At 53.6% G+C, this 14,474-nt stretch overlaps 1 protein-coding gene across 1 annotated transcript; it reads right to left on the bottom strand.

Moving 5' to 3' along the window:
• Nucleotides 1-1,474: 1,474 nt before the first annotated feature.
• Nucleotides 1,475-13,778, bottom strand: POMGNT1 (protein O-linked mannose N-acetylglucosaminyltransferase 1 (beta 1,2-)). Its single transcript, XM_010010466.1, has 21 exons — nucleotides 13,668-13,778; nucleotides 10,545-10,650; nucleotides 10,033-10,148; nucleotides 9,657-9,722; nucleotides 9,108-9,221; nucleotides 8,306-8,423; nucleotides 7,907-8,005; nucleotides 7,270-7,397; nucleotides 6,635-6,705; nucleotides 6,270-6,345; nucleotides 4,761-4,844; nucleotides 4,587-4,628; nucleotides 4,451-4,509; nucleotides 4,262-4,334; nucleotides 3,838-3,966; nucleotides 3,385-3,510; nucleotides 3,177-3,241; nucleotides 2,748-2,792; nucleotides 2,446-2,581; nucleotides 1,857-1,966; nucleotides 1,475-1,577 (listed from the first exon to the last, which is right to left on the bottom strand). Exons 1-21 carry the CDS (start codon nucleotides 13,776-13,778, stop codon nucleotides 1,475-1,477), a joined length of 1,977 nt encoding a protein of 658 aa, XP_010008768.1.
• Between the last annotated feature and the right edge of the window lie 696 nt (nucleotides 13,779-14,474).

Raw genomic sequence — 14,474 nt, 5'->3', positions numbered from 1 at the left:
CACACGCTGAGGTCTGCCAGCTCTCCATGCTGCTTTCCTGCTATCCTCCCCTTCCCACAAGCAATAAATAAATAAGTTAGTGTAGTGTAGACCCCAATGCTCAGTTCACAGTGAGAAAACAAAGGGGAAGAGCCCCCGCGACCACAGGGAAAGGGCTGAGCAGCAAATCCTCCTCCCAGGGGCAAGTCAGAGCGTAGCATCCCTGCCCAAGGCTGGGGGACCTGGGCAGAGATCTTTTGCTGCATGGATGAGATGCAGAGGTGTACTGAGCAAGAGGAGCAGGGCTGTCCCTAGTAGGGGGACACATTAGTACCGAGTGGCTGGGGATGGGAGGGGGCTCTGGGTCCTTCCTAAGGCACAGGAGGGGGAACAGGGGCCCCCTCCCTCTGCATGAGGGGTGTACCACAGCAACAGAGCCAGCCTGCCCATTCTGGCTCGCCTCAACGTACCAAGGTAAGAGTGGGGATTCAGAAGAAACCCCCTCTGCCTTCAGCAAAAGATGGGGGTACCTGGCCAGGAAAAGGGAGAGACAGGGTACAGTACCACAGGCAAGGACCATCAAGGAGCATCTCTCCCTCCACAGCACCCCAATCCATCCTGCCCCTGGAAGGGTGCCTGTGTCTGCTCATATCTCACTCCGCAAGGCACTTTCACCCCCTCTCCCACAACTCGGGGGACAGGGCTGCTCCCCACAGAGAAGGTGGGTGAGGACAGTCTGTGCCAGAGCACAGAGCCTGGTCCACTTCCATCTCCAGCCATCTCCAGCTCCCAGAACTGCAGAGCAAGGAAAGGGGCACCCGACAGCTCCTCACGCTGGGCATGGGCTGTCCCTTTCATTTCCACAGTAAATTCATCTCCTCTTTAGCATTTCCCTTTTGCCTGTGAGCTGGGCTGCACCAGCTGCTGCAGCCCAAGAAGCAAAGTCAGTGTGCAGGGAGATGCCTAACCCAGCATACAGTCTTCAAGATGCATCCATCGTGCAGGAGACAGAAGAGATGCTGGAAGATCTTCTCTTCACCTCTGGGCACAGAACCAGCCAGGTAAGAGTTAATAAATAACACCTAGCTGGTACGCTGCAGCACTTGCACATGAGCATGCTGCCTTCTCAGGACTTGGGGACCAAAAGGGGAAGCTGAGGCATTTCTTGAGGCCCCCTCTAGTCTGCAATTGAGCATCTCCTTCCTCCAGCCTTGCCCAGCCAGGGGGCAAATGGAGCAACGTTAGTAGTCTGTGTTAAAAAAACAAAGTTCCTGGGATGGGGGGTAGCATATCTACAGGGAGGAATCTCCATCCCCTGCGAGGGAGAGGGGGGAGACCACAACAGGGGGCTGGAGGGAACCCAAGATCTCATTTTGCAGCCTGAAACGGGAGTGTGTGTCCAGTCACCAGCCTCCGTGAGCTGCCTCCGACTCTGTCTCTGCACTATGGGGGTCTCTGGCTTCCCCTGGTCCCCTTCGCTTCCCCGCGGCCAGCCTCATGTCTGCTCTGCTGCAGCAACTGCTGGCACTGCCACTGCCCCCTCCTCCTTGGCAGGGGGCTCCATGTAGATTGGTGTCACCGATGAGGGCTTCTTGGACCTGCAGGTGAGGAGGCTGGATGGGAGCAGGCAGGGGTGCTGATGCCCCTCAGGATCCCAGCTCCCAACAGCACTGCTTCCTGGCATGATCTTCCCACTGCAGCATCCTGATACAAGCCCTGGGCATGCATCCGGGCCCCCTCCCACCACAATGGTTAAGAAGCGGGGTGGTACAGCCCAGGACTGGGCTGAGACAGAAGTGGATGATGCAGTGCACTGGCCAGGGGACAGTGCCATGAGGAGGGGGACATTACCTAGGGTGCCATGCCCTGATACTCACGAGTAGGGGGAGGCAGGGACTCCCACCACGAGGAAGTGGTTCTTCTTGCGGAAGAGCCGCCACAGCCCCTTGTGGTTCCCACGGACATCCAGGTCCCAGATGTGGAGGCACTGGGGTGGTGGGGAGGGAAGAAGAGGCATCAGGCACCAGGGCCAGGTGTCCCCTAGCAAGGGAAGAGCCACCACCCCTGCCCTCACTGAGACACAGCAGAGAGGGCTGAACCCCTTGATTGTGGTGGCACAAGGTGGCACTCCTTCAGCCACCATCAGTGACAGGAAAGGAGGAACCTGCTCCCATCCCTGCCTCAGGACATGAGGCTTGATTGTCACGTCCAAGCAAGTGATGGGAACTACTAGACAAGCTGGTATCCCACACAGGGAGGTCATATGACTTATCTTCTCCACTGAGCCAAGCATCTGCCCTGGATGACCCAGTGCCTTCTGTAAGCACCAAGAGCTTCAGCATCACCCACTGACAGCAAGAATCCATTTGCTGAACTGCATCCATTTCATGGGCAAACCCCAAAACAACAGCCAGATGTTTCCCAGTGATGCCAAGGGGTGAAGACAGACCACGTCAAGTGGCTCACCTTGGCAAGCTGAGTCCAGGTGGTAAAATCTGCTTCCTGCTCCATCTTAATGAACATGACATAGACCCTGCCCTCAGTGTCGGGCACAAAGGAGTCCTCGCAGGGGTTCTTGCTGTGGTCCAAGACCTCAGCCTCACTGCAGAAACAACAAGGAGTGAGAAGGTATCCCACCTCCTCCCTATCCCCACTGCAGAGTACTTCAGACAGGCAAGCAGCAGCTGGGGCTGCCAGTGCCACCTCCCCCCTTTCTTCTGTCCTTGTAGGTTCAGCCAGTGTCTTCCAACCTTCCTTCAGGCACTTACCCCAGGAGCCGATGAATTTCAGTCTCGTAGGCATCCTTCCTCAAGCTGTTGAAGGAGGAGAGAACACAAAGATAAGGGCAGAGTCAGACAGTTCGATAAGCAGGGAACATCGCAAGATGATCCAAATTTAAGACTGACCCAGTGTAACATTAAAAGGCAGGTTAGACCAATAAACTGAGAGCAGGGACTGCCATACATCCTGGAGGATGCGGCAGCAAAACCCATGACCCTTTACCATGTCCATCAGGTACACATCACAGCTGCATCCAAGCTCACAAAAACCACTGCAAAGATTCCCCAGTGGAAGTCAGTGTGCTGGGGCTGGAGGTAATGGCTGTTGTTCCAGAAGGAAGGGACATATCCCCAGCACAAGGGGACAAGGGTCAGGTCAAGCAACTGTTTCGAGATTTCATTCTGACCAGCACTCACCTCTCCACATTTTTAAGCTGGACATTTGGAACTGTGTTGAACTTGTGTTTCTTGAAATAGGCTTCCTGGGAGGAAGAGAAAGGGGAGGGAAGGAAGGAAAACCGGGTTCGTTCAGGAGGTCACCTCAAGCATCCCTGCTACCTGGAAAGGTGGCCAAGTCAGAGCTCAGCAGCAGGATAAGGCTTGGGGGCAGAGGGAGGTCGCTCACATGGAAGTAGCCGTTCATGTTGAGCCCCACGATGCCAAAGTGGTAGGAGCGGGAGATGTCAGGGATGATGCACTCCCGGCCCTTCCGCTGCTCAGGCATCCGCATCCACATGTCCCAGTCCCAGAGCTGGGGAGGAAAAACTGCCACTCACACTCAAGCCTGGGGACATAACTGGGCAGTGTGGCCATCCAGGGACCTTTATAGCTGTCCACACCAGCTCTAGCCCCTTTGGCCCCAGCCTGCCCGGGCTGTTCCAGCCAGCTCTGTGTCTGGTTATGTGGTCAAGTTGCTCTCTCCCCCGAATCCATTCTGCTTGGGCATCCTTCCCAGTAGAAGCTGAGGGAAAACCCAGGGCCTTTCAAGAGCTGTACCCACAGGATCTGGATGATGATCAGAGACTGCTGGTGGGCAGAGATGGGGCTGTATAAGAGAGAATCCCTCTAAGGTACTCACTTTCTCAGGGGTTGGCCACTTTGGCTCCAGCTCATCCTTGTACAGGCTCTTCCGGAGCACCCAGCCTAGGCCTGGCATGGTCTCCACACGGTACAAGAGCGAAGGGTCCTCAGCTGTGTGCTCGTAGCCCTGTGATGTTATGGGGAGCATTCAGCACCCTGAATGCACCCCTACCCCACCAAAAAAGAAGGCATCTTGTTCCATTGAGGGTCTCAGCACAGGGAGCAGGGAATAGCCACTGGCAAGGCTGGGACAAGATAGTGATTTGCAGGAGTACTTCTAAACAGTCCAGGGCTGGGGAGACAGATCCATTTAGGATGATAGTGGGGGACACCCTGGTTTAAATTGGAGCTTGGACCCCAGCCTGACATGGGAACAACACAAGGCAGAGGTGTCCCTGCTCCACCATCCTTCCCTGACCTACCTGGTCGTTCCAAGCTGAGATGCAGTACAGGCTCTCGTCCTCCTCCAGAAGGTGTATGGACTGGCTCAGAAAGCTGAGGAAAGAGTTACCCAGTCCCTGGTCAAACAGCATGGCAGGAACCTGGCCTCTCCTGAGCAGCCAGAGAGCTTCTAGGAAATGCCCTACCCAAACAGGGACCCACAGCTTTACCTGAAGAAGTCAACAGAAATGTCAAGGTCTTCCTCCAGAACCACAGCAAATTTAGCATCCTGTAGGGCAAGGAGAACATGAGAAGGATGGAGAGGAACAGGACAGAGCAGCTAGACAGGGCAGAGGTCTCACTCACCGGGAACAGGTTGAAGGTTGCAGTCAGACTGGCTTTGTAGTGCTACAAGAAAAGACAGATTGTTGCCTGGGTTACCATCAACCTGGCACCGATGCAGGGCTAAACCTGCCTCCCTCAAATGCTATCCCAGGTCCCAGGAAATAACTCTTACAGGGTTTGGGAAAGGTCTCTCACCTGAGAAACTCTGGCATTTTTAATGCTGATGGGAGTATGCTGGATTCCTGAGAGGCCAAACAGCTCCACAACATCCATCGGCTCCTGCAGTGTGAAGGTACAAAGGTCATCAAATATGTGGGTCTGGATACATTCTCCCCACCCTCTACCCCTGTCTCTGGGACAACAAGAATACGCCTGTGGGATCCCTTGCATGTGACTGTCCTCCTGGGGACAAGTGAGGCTTGAAATGATGCTGTTGCTCTTGACCCCACAACAAAGAACTCACCAAAGTCTCTTGGCCCTTCAGCCCTCAAGTATTGCCACAAGCTTCTGTTAGCCCTGATAGTCTGCAGACCCAAAGTGTATCCAAGCATATTGGAGGCCCCAAAATTCCCCCATTGACAGTATAGAAAGAAAACAGGTATAGGCAGGTACACATACTATGGCTTAATGTCAAGACCACAATCAGCTTCATTTTCTCTCGCAGTTGCCAAGAAAGAGACCAATCTGACCAAACATACCCGCACTGGGGTTAGAAGTAATCACATTTGAGCTGAGATCTCCACCCCAAGAAGGCCACATCAAGGCCTTCTCCATCCCCTTATTGTCCCTTCCACCTCCTAGCCACAAGAGAAGGAGCTCACATTGCACCAACCTTTCCCTGGTATCCACCATGGCAGCATGGCTGCCCCCTCATAGCTGAGGGATGCTGCTCCAGTTGCCATGGCAATGGATGCTGCTATCTTTAACCACTCTGATGTGCTGCAGCAAGAGCCTGCATAAACAAAACAGCTCCCCCAGCCCCACAACCTGGCAGTGGTGGGAGAGGCCTGCAAGGGAACAAGCCTGTTCCCTTCCCCATCTCCATCACAAGGCAACCAGACAATACCTCATGGGCTGCTGAAGAGATGAGGGCTAGCAAACTCCTGAGACCTACTAGGATCCCATGTGCCTGTCTCAGAGCACACCCCATTGCTAGAGCGCCGGAGACGGCAGTGGGATCCTCCAGGGCTTTATAAGGTTGAGCTGACAGGAAGGTCATTTCCCTCTAAAGGGCCAGCTCTCCTTTACCTGTCTTCAGCTTTCATGACCTTTGTGAAAACAGACTGTTTTGGGTCTCCTCACCTCTCACTGACTGGAGCTGGACAGGCATGACTGTACTGGTTTCCTCCACTCCACATGAGGGAGCTGGACACGAAGTGGTACACCCAGACCCTGCTCAAAGGGTTGGTGATACTCATCAAGTGAGAAAAGGAGATGGGGAGAGCCCAGCATGACTACCTCATTCCTGTAAACCAGCCCCTTTCTGACATGGGGATGTCAATCCTGGGCTTTGGGAAAGGACAAGGCAGCTTTATCCACACCCATGGCTTGGCAAAGCTGACTTTGTGCAGGAGTGTGCGAGGAGCAGCAGAAGGAAGGGTGAAGGGGCTCATATCCTGCCATCCACCAAGGACTGGGCCAGCACCACGTACTCCCAGCTGTGGGATCAAGGACCTGGCTACAGGGACCTCTGAGTGCTCTCACCTCGTAGTACCCATCAATGAAGACTGTGATCATCTGTGGATTGACTCCTTGAGCCGACAGCAAGGAGCGCAGCATCCTGCAGAGAGACCAAGGGGCCTGAGCACAACACAGCCCCGTGGGCCCAGGCCATTCAGCAGAGGATTATAGATCCCTTGGGATGGGGGAAGTGTGCACAATTAGGAAACATGACCTATTACCCCAGGGCTCTTCCCTCTCCCATGGCAAAGAACCCTGGGAGCTGTTCAAGCACATCTCCCCATGCAGCCCTGGGAGGAGGCTGGGTCCTGCCAACAGGACAAAGGGGAGAGCCTGGGCCATGCCTGGTGGCACAGAGCAGAGCAGCTATGTCCCCTGCAAGTCCTTACCTGTACAGGTAGTTGGGGCGGTTCCCTGCAATAACAGCTACAGGCACATCAAAGACTTTATTGTCTTTGAGCTGGAAGAGAACAATATGTATGAATGGGGCTGGGGGAGGTCAGGCCAACCTAAACGATCCTATGCCACCAAGAACAGGATTCACGGGGTAGGGATCAGCAGAGTCCTACCCCTTGGCTCAGGACCACATTGACCAACCAGGACTCCACTCAGCACTGCTGGAGACCCTGCCAACTTCCCTCCCTCACCCCAGCTCAGACCCAGCTCCCAAATCCCAGCTTGTATTCACCTGGAGGCCTTTGTCCAAACCCTTCATCACTGTGCCAAGGACAGTTCAAAGGCCATAATAACTGCTTCACTGCCAAATGTACAGGCTCTGCTGGCTACACTGATGTCCCTACAGCCATGGTACTCTGGCAGCTCAGGCCAGACATAGGGGAAGGGAACTCCCCTTCTCCAGCATGACCTGACCACATGTATTCACCTTACCTTTGCCAGGACTAAGGGCTTGCCCAGGGGCAGTTTGCACCATTTAGCTGTTACTTAAGGATAAGGCTCTGCAACTGAGCTGCAAACACACCTGCTCCATCCCCTCCCTCCCTGAGTACTCTGCCCCTGCACTCACAGGATCAGGGTTGAACTCAATGGGTGTGGGGTCTTTGCAGCTGCAGACACTGCCATAACCTTCTACTTTGCTGCAGAACCTCTTCCTGCGGCGGTTCAACTCTGTGTCAGGCCAATGGCACTCAGCATCTAGAAGCATCAAGGAGAAAACACAGACTGCTCATCCCCATGACCTCACCTTGTATGCTCCAGGCTGCACCGCCACAGGCATAGCTTTCCCTGAGCTCAGCTATCACCAAGCCTGAATGAGCAACACTTCTGGATGTCAGCTATAACCTCAGGAGCCATTCAGAAGCCATCCCCATCACACAGTCTCTCTGAGCAGCAATGGGCCATGTTCAAGGCCAGCAGTCAGAAAAGACTGGACCAGGCCTGGTCTGGAGAGGTGACAAATGGCCAGACAGTGTCCCTGCTTCCTCACTTGCATCTCTACCAACAGTCAAGCCTGGAATTGCCATGGAAGCCTGAAGAAGGGAAGCTGGCCTCATTTTAAAAATTACCATCCCCATCTCAAACATCCTTACATCCATCCTGGGATCTTGCTAACAGACCCACAGCTTTGACTCAAAGCCACCAAGAGCAGCAGAAAGGCATCTCCCAGAGATAACTAGCACCATGGAGCAGATCTTGCTTCCTACCTTCCACGGATGTCAGATGAACTTCTGTCTTCAGCAGTACAGGGTCACCCCATGTCGAGAGGGCGGGCGATTTGGCGTGCTTCTCCCCATATACTTCCCCTGGAGCAGGGACACAGGGTCAGGACTGTCTGCAAGGGCCCATCCCCACTGCGTCAGGGCATGAACAAGGGCTGTAGCTCAGTGTGGCAGGTTGGCACCTTTTCCCATTGGCCTGTGGCAAGCTGCTGAAGGGACTTGCTCTGTCTCCTTCCCCACCCTCACCCCCAGGAACAGAGTTGCCACTCTCTATGACTTGTTCCCTGCTCATACAGCATGTTGGCCATGGGCTGGGTTTGTCTTCACCTGGCTTCTCCCACAATAAGGAGCCATGTACGCTCTCCCAGCCTGTGCAGCACTCACCTCCCTTCTTCCCCACAAATGTCCACATATCTCTCCAGCTCAGGAATGGTGCAACTTGGCTGCCCAGGCTTTTCAGGACATTCTTGGCTGTGTCCTTGAGGTGAAAGGAGCCCTCATCCTGGAACAGAACACAACCCTGCAGCTGAGGCCTGGCTCCTGATGCAGACAAGGAAAGTCTCCTATGAATACTAAAGAGGTACAGAGCCCACTCCTACCCTTGAACCCGTTGAACCAGAAACCTTCAAGAGCAGGTTGCTAAGGTCTTTGTGCCACTAAACCTGCCAGCGGTTTCATCATGACCCACAGAGAGGTCAGAATGGTTGCAGACTTCTGTTTCCTTGAGACCAGATCATTCTCAAGCGGAGCCATGTGTTCAGTAACACTTCACACAGCTAAACCTGAAACCCTGAAGCAGCACAGTACTGCTCACACAGCAGTCTAGAGCCCAGAGCCCACAGTGTACCCAGTAAAGCACGGAATTGGGATCCAGAAAGGTCCCACGATATCCTTATATTTCCTCATATCCATTCTCCACCTAACCTTTGTTTATTGCTGCAGGCTCTCACACATCTCACACAACATCTTTTTGCTCTCCTGCCTTGCTGGGCACACAGCAGTACCTGTAGTAACAAGGGGGAGCAAGAGGACACAGGAGGTGATCCAGCCAGGGAGGCACAGCCCAGTGGGGATGTGACATTTAGCCCTGGGAATGCCTGATGACACTCAGGAGGTAACTGCCCAGATAAGCTTTAGGGCACCCTGTATTAAGATGACTTTTTCTTCTGACACTAAGGTCACATACCTTAATGGTGAAGATCAAGATCCGGCCTCGGGCAACCATGTTGAGGAAAAGTACCATGGCTTCATCTTCATGGGGAGAATAGGTGTCAAAGACCCTCTTGGCCATCACATGACCCTGTTGGTATTCAAATGTCAGATGCATCTTAAATGCTATATGGGCAGCACACGCAATGTTATGGAAACCTGTCCTGGAAGCCTCAGTTCCTAAGGAACACAATGAGTTAGTTTTCTGGTATGCCAAGAATTTAGTCCCCAGGCAAGCTCAGCCCTTGGGCCTTGACACAGGACATGAAGTCCAATGAGGTCCATAGGACAGCACTACACAACCTCACAACTCCTCTCCTGCCTGCTCCTCCAGGACAGCTGGGTAAGCACAAGAGAAACACTGCAGGGATTCTCTAGGTGACTGTGTCCTGCTCTGGGAACTACAAACAAGCATGTGGAGGCTTCCCTCCCGGCTGCCCTTTGCCTCATGCACCCAACAGTTAAAGAGCAAGGACAAATACTGCCCAGCAAGAAAGACAAATGCAGACACACAAGGATGCTTTACCGTAGCCTGATTCAAGACAATCACATGGATCCCTCTTCCCTGTTCCCGAGCCTCATCTTCCAGGACCTGCAAGTGGAGAAGTGATGAGAACCATATGCCAAGACCTCTTATTCCCTGCTCCTTCACCACAGCAGAGCTCCCAGACAAGAAGCAAGTCTCTGCTGTGACTTTTTGTCTTTGCTCATGGCAGTGACGAATGCCAGAGTAGAAGACAACATGGAGCAGCACCTCCAGAGTCCAATTGGCAGTAGGGGGGCATGCACTCCTGACCTTCTTGTCAACCACTAAAGTGCTCCCACCATCTGCTGCTTGAGGCTTCACCCATGCAGCAACATCCACCCTCTGCTCAGCCAGCCAGCCAGCACCTATCACTTACTGTTGTCCCATCCACAGCCACATAGACCTTCGACCTGCTGGAGTACACCTCAACATCCAAGACCTTCTTGTTGCTGACAGGGTGCCTTGGGACCTCTACATTCAGCATCTCATCATCTACAGAGAAGAAATACCCAGTCTCAATAAGCCAAGGCACCTCTAGCTTGTCCCTGCTTGGTGCTAGCCCAGCCAAGCCTCCAGAAGATCATGCCCACCAGGTATCCCAGCCCAGTAAACCATGGGTCAGAATCCACAGGGACAACAGTTGAGGGAAATACAAAATGGCAACAGGTCTGGCCCCAGCTATCCCCACACAGATGTCCGCAGCCAAATGTGCTGAAGCCTTGAGTAGACAGAATGGGAACAACCTTTTCTATTCATTTTTGTTAAAACTACATGCGCAGGCCTGCCTTTTAAGCTGTAGCTGGTCAAAAGTTTGCCCTGATTTGAAGAAATTACTTCCCATCCTCGAGTTTCCTTGCTTTCAAAGAAAAGCAAGATGCTGCCCCTCACCATAGTCCTGTGCAGACTCTTCCTCCTCATAAGCAGCTCTCCTGGTGTCCAAGATCAGCTTGATGTTCACAATTACAGTCACAAGCAGGAAGAGCACAGCACCTGTCTGCAATGCAGGACACTCTGCATTAGCAACATGTAAGCAACAAACCCAAAATTCAGCCCACCTCCTTTGCAGAGGCTGCAGGGCACCCCAAGAGATCTTGCAAGGCATCATAATGATCTGTCATTTCCCCTGTTTTCTTCCAGTGATAGGCAAAGAGAAGGAAACACAGGTGACCAAGTTTTATGTTGAAACGCTTTCATCAACTGGAGACATCAACATCTTGATACATGAGAATTAACCCACTTCCAACAAATCCCTGCTTCCAGATCTGCAAGCAGATTCCTGTCAAAATATTGCATCAAGGTTGAGGGTCTGTGCATGTAAAGAGTTTGGCAATTCAGATTTACAGCTCCCACAGTAACCTTAACTTCTGCCTCTCCTGCAGCACCACTACTCTTGTCTCTCCCTCTGCAACCAGAGGACATCTTCACAGGGACAGATGCTGTGCGACTAAACCGAGGCAAAGGGAAGAAGCTGAGGTCTGACCTGAGGAAACCACACTGTGACACAGGCTGCAGAAAACAGCCCACAGCCTTACTGTCTGCAGCCATCTTCAAGGCAACCTGCATGGATGTCAACACAGAGTGCTATGGGAAGGTCCAGGGGCTATGGAGCAGTCTGTGGGAACCCCCAACGTGAGCATCACCACTGCCCATGGCCATGTTGCTTCCAGACCATGAGAATAGAGAAGTACCTGTACTTAAATGCACCTTGCTCCTCTCTTGCTCAATTTCAGTCTTGTTCATGGTATTTGGACTCAGCATAAAGCAGAAACTACTCCACACTAAAGGGGCCTTTTCTGAGGCAGAGCCACATGGGAAGGCTTGGACCACAAACATCCCATGCTGGGAAATAATCCACCTGCAGGTGTAAGCTGCAAGAGCACGTCTGGCCATGGCCAAGAGGATGGTCTTAATGCTGCAGTGCTGGCCTGGGATGCAGGACTGAAAGATAAGACCTCAGCTGAAGCAATTTGTCTTTACTTGACTTTGTGACCCAGGGCTCAGGTGAAAAGGTGACAGCAGCATGGGGCTCTGCACAGGAACAAAGTCTCTGTCAGGTACATACAGCCCTGCACCAGGCTGAGGAACAGCTCTAGCCCAGAGCTCAAAAGCTGCTCTGGACAGTCATGCAGAGAGAGAAGGCTTTGCCATTGGATTTAAGACACAAAGCCCTGAGCAGCTACTACCCCCAGAGGTAACACTGCTGCAGGGCTCCACCAGGCTCCAGGCCAGGAGGGTCCACCCAGCTCACAACAGAGCCACCACAGAAACCCCAACCTAACTTCTATGCTGCTGAATCTGTCAATTCATCCCAGGGGCCAAAAGCTCTGGCCCCTTGGCTCAGCACCAGGTGGTTTCCAGTTTCAGCCAGGCAAGCTCAGGGTCCTCCTAATCTCCCTGGAGCATCCCAAGACTCAGCATTGAGTCCACAGCAAACATGGGAGAAGAGGGGAGAGGTTGGTGGAGGCTGCTCATAGCCTGGTTTCCCTGCAAGGGGATGTTGAGACAGGTCTTGGGTGATTTTGACTCTTCCCTTGCCCCTCAGCCCCCAACAGCTTGCTGCTTAAAAATTGCTGCCTTTTTCAGCTCTAGGATCCTTGATTCTCTGAGGTGTGGTATGGGGTTGAGATAACACACAGGCCTGCCCTTGCTGAGAAGCACCAACAGGATCCCTGTCCTACCTGGCCAGCTACTGCCTCAAAGCTATGTATTGCTGCTACCTCTGTCAAGCAGCCAAATAGGTTCAGGCAGTAACTGAGGAAGAAGATGGAAAACCAGCAATAAGACACACAACGATGTAACTGTCAATATGGCATTTTGGCTTGTTGATCTGCTGTTGACTCAGGAGTATGAGCACCTTTGGGATCTGTGCACAGAAAGCTTTTAAATAGGCAAGAATAGAGCCTTGGGCTCATGGTGAGGAGCAAGCTGTGCCTGGTGGCCAGCAGCAAGGCCACTTTACCAACCTGCCTCCAGCCTGGTCAGCACTGGAGACATGGGGCAGCAGCCCTGGTGACCAAGGCAGCACTAAGCAAGGCCAGCAGCCAGGTCTAGCAAGGCTGGCTGAGTCAGAGCTGCTGATAGAGGCCCAGCTGCTATAGACCTGTCTGCCCCATACCTGCAACTCTGGTTTACATATTTTAGACCAATTTTCATTTGTGTTTTAAGCCACAGCAGTGACACAAAGGACAGAGGTGACAGCAGACAGGCTCTAGCCCCCCAGCAATGCCTCCCTCAATGACCAGGCCTGTTCCCAATCCCTGAGCATTCCAGGGGATGCAGGACCAAGCCCTCTCGTTCCCGAGTTCCCTCATGAGTCTTCGTCCTCCCAGGCACATGCAAAACCCTCCCCTGCTCCCTCCCACAGCAACCAGCTGCCAGATCTCACAAGCTCTGCTCATCTCAGGAGCAGCCCCTTCTCTGCAGCTCCCTGGTGTGGGGCCAAACCCTTCCTGTTCTTACAGCCCCAGACAGCCCCCAGGATGCCGACCCTGCTGAGGATTAGCAGATTTACAGCACGAGCAACCAAGCCTGCAGCTTTCCCAGACGCCAGCTGCCTCTGGGGCATGAGATCCTGTTACCCAGCCCTATTTGATCTGTCCACCTGTTGTGTCTTATTCCAGGCTTGGTTTGCAAACTAAATGGGGCAAGGATGGTTTCCCACTGCAGTCTGAGCCCTGCAGCACTTGGCATGGGTCTGGAACCAGAAGGGGAGCATTCAGTCAGGCTTCTAGCTGAAAGCTTCCTGAGGACACCTGGATAATTATATCTCCTGCCACAGCCACCTAACAGGTCCATTTGCAGCTGGAAGTTGCTGCTCGACATGTCAGACCCTTCCACGCATGAGCACAAAATCACTGGAGGTAACTTTTGGGGGGACAAGTTACATCTCCCCAGCACGTTAGGTCACCCGGACTGCCAGCAGACCCACTTCCATCCACACAGCATCTCCATAAACTCACAAATCCTGCAGATTATCCTTCCTAATCTACTGCAGGCCTGCGGGTGACTCACCTGGCACAGCTTCCGCAGCGTGCGCTGGTTCATCAGCTTGTACTTCCAGGCAAGATACCAGCTCCGCTTCTTGTGGGGCTTGACGGCAGGGTTGGGTTTCCACTCGTCCATAATCACGGGGGCTGGCACAGCCGTGTGGGGCGGGGGTCAGGACATGTGCTGCTCCGCTCTCATGTCCATCGGGGCTACCTGTCAGGATGGGATGGGAGCACAGTGAGGGGGGTGGATGCTTTCAAACCCTCTCCCCAGCAAAGATGCAGCCTGGCACAAGCGACCATGAATGGCACTCATGTACCACAGGCAAAAGCCCCATGGAGCCTCTCCAGCTGCAAGCACCCCCAGCTCTGCAGGGAGCAATCCAGGAGGCCAGGCTTTGCTGGAGGACTGTAAGCAGGGTGATGGGAAGCCCTTGAACCCACGGGCCACTGTGGATTTCTGCTCTAGTGCAGCGCCTTACAGTGCAGTGCAGTGGGCCCACTCCCACACTCTGGAAAGGTGGTCAAGAGGCAGGAGCTGGTGACAGACCCCAGACCAGCAGGCACCATGGTGTCATCACTGCTCATATCTGCCTGCAGGGTCCCTGGTGGGGAGAGGCATCCTCCCCACTTAAAGTAAGGTGGCTGTGAAGCAGCACCATCCCCACTATGGTGCTGCTGATAGCCTAGACATGGAGCCGGAGCTGGGCTATAAGCCCGCTGGAGATCCCAGCACCCCTGCGGCAGAAGGACTGTGCACAGATCCTGGCTCCGTGCTGCGAGCAACCTGCTGGGCCTAGGAAGGGATGCAGAGCACCGGCAGAGCCAGGGG

Source organism: Nestor notabilis, unplaced genomic scaffold (genome assembly GCF_000696875.1).
Source record: "Nestor notabilis isolate BGI_N333 unplaced genomic scaffold, ASM69687v1 scaffold18952, whole genome shotgun sequence".
NCBI lineage: Eukaryota > Metazoa > Chordata > Aves > Psittaciformes > Psittacidae > Nestor > Nestor notabilis.
This window is presented reverse-complemented; position numbering and strand designations above follow the sequence as displayed.

Coding starts and splice junctions, on each gene's coding strand:
- POMGNT1 (XM_010010466.1), bottom strand. CDS start 13,778: ATGGACGAGTGGAAACCCAACCCTGCCGTCAAGCCCCACAAGAAGCGG. Junction 8,424..9,107: donor TCTTGATCTTCACCATTAAG/GTATGTGACCTT, acceptor GTTCTGTTCCAG/GATGAGGGCTCCTTTCACCT. Junction 3,511..3,837: donor AGTGGCCAACCCCTGAGAAA/GTGAGTACCTTA, acceptor TTTCCTCCCCAG/CTCTGGGACTGGGACATGTG.